Source organism: Raphanus sativus, chromosome 9 (genome assembly GCF_000801105.2).
Source record: "Raphanus sativus cultivar WK10039 chromosome 9, ASM80110v3, whole genome shotgun sequence".
Classification (NCBI taxonomy): domain Eukaryota; kingdom Viridiplantae; phylum Streptophyta; class Magnoliopsida; order Brassicales; family Brassicaceae; genus Raphanus; species Raphanus sativus.
In genome coordinates, this window is record NC_079519.1 from 29294593 (window position 1) to 29302191 (window position 7599).

At 32.3% G+C, this 7599-nt stretch overlaps 1 protein-coding gene across 1 annotated transcript; it reads left to right on the top strand.

Annotated features, from left to right (window-relative positions):
• The first annotated feature begins 1701 nt into the window (after nt 1–1701).
• Nucleotides 1702–4446, top strand: LOC108823289 (uncharacterized GPI-anchored protein At1g61900). Its single transcript, XM_018596462.2, has 7 exons — nt 1702–2036; nt 2388–3089; nt 3156–3401; nt 3523–3534; nt 3640–3783; nt 3882–3926; nt 4095–4446. The coding sequence occupies exons 1-7, from the start codon at nt 1967–1969 to the stop codon at nt 4166–4168; spliced, it is 1293 nt and encodes a 430-aa protein (XP_018451964.1). The 5' UTR covers nt 1702–1966; the 3' UTR covers nt 4169–4446.
• The last annotated feature ends 3153 nt before the right edge of the window (nt 4447–7599 follow it).

Consider the following 7599-nt stretch of genomic DNA (forward strand, 5'->3'; position numbering starts at 1 on the left):
ACAAAATGCTGTGCATACAGATTCTCCTAACAAAAGATGAAATGAAAAGGTTACCCTAACCAAATTTAGATAAATAGAAATCATTTCACACATTAAAAATAGAAAAAAGCATGAAAGTCTCTTATTTGGAAATTTTCACTATTTCTTAAGATATTTATTTAACATTTGTTAAAATTTTATTGGTTAGTCTTATTTTAATATTAAAATTAGTTTGAGAAATTTAATGGATTTGGTAGCAATGTTATGCCGATGTTCTTTTTTTTGTGACTGAAAAAAAATGAAATAAAACAACAAAAACCATGGTCAAAGATTAAAGACCTCTTAACTAACGGTGGATGGGCGCAAGACGAGTAGTTGTTTGCTTTTATGTATATTTGATATTTGCTTTGACTTGAACGAGTAATAAATTTTGAACTTGTACTTCACTTGTTGGAAACGAGTACTTGTTATTTCGAGTATTTATCCGAAAATATATTACTTGCAAGTCATTTGCCTTGTTCGATTATTTATTATTTACAAGAACTTATGAATTATTTGGATATATTTTCAAGTTTCTAAGAATTACTTGATACATAATATTCTATCAGAGAAAGTTAAAAAAAAAATTGTTTTGTTTATTCGACTTGACAAAAATACGAGAGTTGTTTCAAATAAAATATTTACATCTAATATAAAAAGAAAAAGGAACAAAATACATATATTTCTATAAGAAAGTACTATTTATTTCTTACAACAAAAATATATCTGTTTAGGGTTTTGGTTTTTATGATTTAGTTATCATTTTTCAGTCGTAAAACAAGTAACGAATATATTAAGATGAGTCGTTAATTTTTTGTGATACTTGTTACTTGTATTGTACTTGCAAGTAACAAAATTCAATGACTTGATATACCAAAACCCACCATTACCTATTTAGGAGAGCAAGTTTGATGCCATAATTGATAGAGTTCTTGAAAGACATTAGAAGTTTACAGTGGATTTCAATGGAAATATTGATTCTGTCTTCAACAATCTAAACACAAGGATACTTGACTTGACAATTACAAGTACTTGAAAAAAACGAGGCGACTACTCAATCAATCAACAAGTATAATGCAAGTAACTAGTATTTGTAGTGCCCAATCCTTTATTATTTATAATAAAACTCTTCTTATGGGCCATATGAGCCCATTAAACGTCCATCATTACGTTCTAGATCGTGCAGGCCCATTTTACCATCAAGCCTCACTCTAATCTCCGGAAGCAGCAAGCACGGCTCCGATCACGTGCCCGGACCCTACGCCTTAAGCACAGTCACGTGTCATTAGTGTTCCATTTCTTCAGCAGCACGACGAAACTCTCCGAAAGTGAAACGAAATCAATAAATAAAATATATGGCCTAAGATATCAAACTATAGTTTACCGATTGTTATTAAATGCGTTCTCTAACAGAGATCAGTCTGTACCGGTTTTAACCAACAGGTAAAATAATTTACTCTCAACGGTTCCGCCTTGTTTATTTAATTTCTCAGTACGAATGACATTTACTCGAGTAGTAGTAGACTAGGAGTACGGTTAATGACCAAATCCGGTTAATCAATTCCCAACACGGTTAACATTTCGGTTTGATTCCGGTTATGTAAAAAAAAAAATTAGATTTAGATTTATATAGAGAGAGAGAGAGAAAGAGGTGGGGGAACTTTAATGGAGGGAGTAATAAATGCTCTCAAGGGCTCCCCTTTTCTCTTATTACAACAACAGTCTGTGTTCATTGCGTTGTGGGGTCTCTCTCTGTTTTCTGTGAAGACGAAGACAGCTGTTTCTGAGTTTTACTTCTTCTTCTTTATTCGTCTCTATCTTCTTCTTCTTCTTCTCTACCAAGATTTTATCTTCAGAAACTACTTTCTCTCTTCAGACAGTAGTAGTGTTGAAGAAAAGACAGAGCTTCGAAAGAAACCAAAGAGCAGTCCACAATCTCTCTGTCTCTATGACGAGAAGGGCGGAGTTCAAGCTAGGTTTCTTCGTGGTTCTTCAATTCATGTCTCTGCTATCTCTTTGTGAGTTTTGTGATTCTCTTCTTGAATTAGGGTTTATAGTTATCACTTATCAGTTTCCTTAATTGATTTGGTAATTTTTTTTTTTTAAATAGAAAGTTGGATTCTTTTGGCTTGATTTAGAACAATCTACTTGTTTATTGTGATGGGTCATCGTAAATTTACACTCTTTCTCTAGAAAATTATGCGAATTTTCTGGTTACTTAGATTAGGGTTTATAGATGCTGTAGCTCTTCAACACTGTTTGGTCCAGTTTACAAATTATGTTTCTTTATTTATTATTTTTTTTCTTTTTTTTTTTGCAATACAAGATTGTATAACAGTGTGATTTGATTGATATGGTTTGGTATATAGGTTCATCTGAGGAGTGGTTACCTGAGATATCACCAGATACTTCTCCACAACCATTCCTTCCCTTCATTGCACCTTCTCCTATGGTTCCTTACATCAACACCACCATCCCCAAACTCTCAGGCCTTTGCTCGCTTAATTTCACTGCTTCCGAGGGTTTGATTCAGACGACATCACACAACTGCTGGACCGTCTTCGCTCCACTGTTAGCCAACGTCATGTGCTGTCCTCAGCTAGACGCTACTCTCACCATCATCCTCGGCAAAGCTAGCGAAGAGACCGGTCTCCTTGCACTAAACAGAACTCAGTCTAAGCACTGTCTCTCGGATTTAGAGCAGATCTTGGTGGGCAGAGGCGGTTCCGGCGAGCTCGGGAGGATATGTTCGCTTCGCTCGTCGAATCTCACCGCTTCTTCCTGCCCTGTGATCGACGTGGATGAGTTCGAAAGCGCGGTGGATACGTCTAAGCTTCTTTTGGCTTGCGAGAGAGTTGATCCTGTCAAGGAGTGTTGCGAGCAGGCTTGCCAAAACGCCATACTCGACGCAGCTACGAATATTACTGTGAAAGCATCTGAGCCTTTGATGGATAACTCGGATAGGATCAGTGATTGCAAGAACGTAGTTCACCGTTGGCTCGCTACTAAACTGAACCCTTCTCAGGCTAAGGCAACTCTCAGAGGTTTAGCAAACTGTAAAATCAATAGAGGTAAAAACCAAATCAGGGTTTTAACATTTTAACCTTCGGTGTGTTAACATTTTTACATTTTTTCAGTTTGTCCTCTTGTGTTTCCGCACATGAGACACATCAGTGGTAACTGCAGCAACGAGTTGAGTAACCAAACGAGTTGCTGCCGGGCAATGGAGAGCTACGTGTCTCATCTGCAGAAGCAATCGCTTATAACTAACTTGCAAGCCTTGGATTGCGCAACCTCTCTTGGGACAAAGCTTCAGAAGCTAAACATCACTAAGAATGTCTTCACTGCTTGTCATATAAGTCTCAAAGACTTCTCCCTTCAAGGTTTTGTACATTTTCTTCTTCCAACTTTTAATTTTTTTCTTTCTATGTGAATCTTTAAACCCGTTTTTTGTTTATTCTTTCTGTTGCTTGATAATGGCATTGTGGATTGGATTCAAAACAGTTGGTAACCAAGGTGTGTGAATTAAACTTTTTCATTTATATTCATCATGTCAGGAACCTGAAAACCATTCTCTTATTAACTCTTTGTTCTTTGTTTTTTTTTTTTTGGTTTAAAAAGAATCTGGTTGTCTATTACCAAGCTTACCATCCGATGCTATATTCGATCAAGACACTGGAATAAGCTTCACTTGTGATCTCAATGACAACATTCCAGCCCCATGGCCTTCTTCTTCTCAATCCTCAGCCTCTACCTGTAAAAAACGTGAGTTGTTTTTATCTTATTATTTAGCTTCTTGATTTTAGGCATTTTCGTGTCTTTTGTGCTTTAACTTTTATTGGTTTGTTTACTTTCTTTTGCAGCTGTTAGAATCCCTGCTCTTCCTGCTGCAGCCTCCTCCCAACCCAGTAAGTTTTTACTGTCACTCACACCAAAAACTCGCTTACGAGTAGAGGATTATCATATACTTACGTATTGTCAACGGAATGTCAAACGGGGACTTTAATATGCTTAAAAATAAAAACTTTATTAGTCAAATCTGAAATGTGTTTTAATTTTCTTTTTTGATCTCTCAGGTCTGTACAATGAGGAAGTGAAACGTTTGGTGGTCTTTGTATTGTCTATGGTTCTTGTGATGCTTCTGTCATGACACCAGAACTAAACCGGATCCACGCTTATCTCTTACCGGTTTACTAGTCAATAGCTTTGTTTCTTTGATCAAACCGGTACAGTCAGCTGCCGGAAGTAGTATGTTGACATGACCGGTTCAAGTGCTTGAATTGTTTGAGGTATAAGTTTCGGAAAGTCTTTTTCTTTATTGAATTTCATGATTCTTGGAAACCTTTTCTAATGTAAAGAAAAAGGTCTTGTAGGGTTTAATTTCTGTAAGCTTCTATATATATATATATAATATGTTTATTTTCTCTACTCTGTAATTTTTATTTATTTAGACATTTTGATTTCAGAAATTAAAAGTTCTACTTGATTAATTTGTATGAAAAATTTATTCTCTTAGAAACTTCATTTCATATCGACCCGATTTTAGTTGGTAAAGTTAACAAATTGTCAAAATCACGCATGCATATAAGCTTTGGGATGGTGGAAAGAAGTGATGGCTCTACGAAGTTTGATCAGATTTTGCTTATTTCACCTCCCATGTGATGTTTAAATTCATGCTATTTCGCATGTGATGATAGTTGGACCACCTTTTGTGACAATTTTTCTTTTTTGATGATACTCTTTTATACATAACCCAATAAACTCATTTTTGCTAGCATTACCAAGAATTAATGGTCAATTCCAGTTTCTGTTTTAGATTGAAATTGAAGAAATAAAAAAATTTGACGAAATTTATTTTAAAGTCTTGAAAATTACATATTTTTGACATAATTCATCCAATCCAAGACAAACTAACTGAGTTAGAAATATATTTGTATAAATATGTAGCAAAAAAAGAAATTACACTTATTATTTCTATAACATCTGGTCAATGGTCTGACCGACTGATAATTTCAATGAGAACATGCGTAAGAATATCCAACTAGCACGGGCGTATATTCTTATAAAATATGTTGTTTTTTATGTCAATAATAGAATTGAGAAAAAGTCAGAATCTTAAAAATCGAACCGAGCCCGATCCAAAAAGAAGCATCAAACCCGAACCGAAATCGATTAAATTTTAAAATTTTGGTATTTAGAAAACTGAAACCAAATCCATCGAACCAAAGTATTTCGGATATCGAAATGTATTAGAAATAGATTTATATACTTATATATATTATTTTTTGTAGAATTAATGTATATAAAAATATTCCGAATATATAAAGTACTTTTAAGTTGGTTTAAATAATTGAAAATATATATAAATAGTCAAATGTAAATATCTAAAATAGTCAAAGTATATTTAAAACACCAAAAATAATTAAAATAATTATTGATTCTCTATCCACATATTTAAATCAAACCAATTTATATGTTAACTTCAGGTATTTTGATATATGTTATTCTAAATTTATATGTAATATATTATTTTTGTTTATATATTTTGAGAAATCTAGAGTAAATAATGAATTTTAAAAATAATTTAAATGGATTATCCATACCCGAACAAACCCGCAAATATCTAAATCGAATCCGAACCAAAATTTAGAAATATTCGAATGTGACTGAATTCTTTGACTCCAGATATCCGAAATCGAAATAGACCCAAATCGAACCCAAATGGGTACCTGAACACTGACCCCTAATTCAAAATCTATTTTTTCTTTAAAAACACAACAAATATATAATTAATAGTATTTTACTATCATATAAACAATTACATATATTATATTTTTAAAATTTAATGTGAAATATAAAAATTATAATTTAAGTAGGTATATGAAATTTGACTTTGAATTGTATTTTTCTTATATATGTTAGAACATTTTTGTTATGAATTCTATGTTCAAATTTATATTAGACGTAATGCGAGCGGCTAATAGGAAATATTTTTTACAGTTTTTATTTAATATACAAAATATATACATTTGTTTAAGTGATTTTCTTATTTTCAGTACATATAATTGTATAGTAAGTGTTTAATTAAAGAGACAAAGAAACAGTAATGTTGTGTTAGTATATGGTCTCTCGTATTAACTCCATGTGTTCAAACCACTAAAGGTTGGAATATTATGATTTTTTTTGTCAGCTTAATAGTTAGATTTATGTGGAGTCAATCACGCAAAAAAATCTAGATTGTAGGAATATAGCTGAAAATATTCTTTTTTTTGTTAACAACTGAGAGATATGGAAATATAAATTAGATATGGAAGTATTCCGCAACTGGTTTGTTAAGTAGATTTCGTTAACTATTTTACGTATGTATCTAGATTTATTGTTTCAAACTCAAGTACATATTAAAATGGTGGTATAATGAAACCGGTTTAATAATCATACACAGTAGAAAAAAAAACCAAAATTATTTTCTCGTAATTCTGGTTTAAAAAAACCATACACTGTCTGCTAATTCTTGAAATATTCTGAAAACAAAAGCAATTAAACTGTGTATTAAACAGAAGCAATTAAACTGTGTATAAACATCTTTTGAACTCTGAAAACTATATTCAAAACAGGATTAATATTCAGTATTAGATGCGTTAAATCTTGAATTTAGGGGATTTTGTTATGGAGTTTTTGATCAAGCAATATTTTTGTTGATGTACTTTGATGGTCATTGAGATCTCTCTGTTACATCGTACATATTATTTTCTTCTCTTTCACTCGGGTGTTATTAAATGGATTGTTTTATATAAAACTTGGGGGTTGGAGAGCCAGAGCTTAATGGTTGAGAAGGTTAATAAGAATATTTTGTTCTTTAATTTATAATCTAGAAAGGAGTAAATAAACTTTTTGTCCTTCAAAGATAAAGCACTTATGTTCTTTGGGTAAAGGTAGAGAAGAAATTAGAAAAAAAAAGCGTTGGAAGATGCCATTATATTTTGTGGTCTGTTTCCAAATATATAAAAGTGTTAGAATTGGTTAAGGAAAGAGGTGAAAAGTGGTTAATAGCTTAAATGAATTTGGTTTTGGTAATGGTAAATAACGGTTTATTCCAGTGGCATTCTCTTGTAATTATTGAGGAAAATTTAGGGTGAAAATTTATATGTACTTCAGTTTTAATAGTATAGATATAGATACTAATATACTACTATTGTATATTGTTATTAGGATTATAAGTAATTACCAAAATGTCTCAACTCTTTCCAAGTTCTATAGACGATCATTTAATTTCCAAATCTCTTGCACAAATACATATCTGTGTTCGTTGGATCTTTGTATGGCTAAAGCATATGTTGGTGGAACATAAGTCGGATGAATGTCGGATAATACCAATCTCTTTGATTTTTAACAATGTGAACTGGAATTGTGTTTGAAGAAATTGAAACTATACGAATCACGTTAATGGGAACATTTTTTGTTAATGGCAACACTATTGGAACCATTATTGGCTCTATTAGGAGGATTTAGTATGTGAATTGCAATGGGAAAGCTTATTTATTTAGAAAACATGTCATTTTCTGTTTCGTTTTGGGTCCTAAA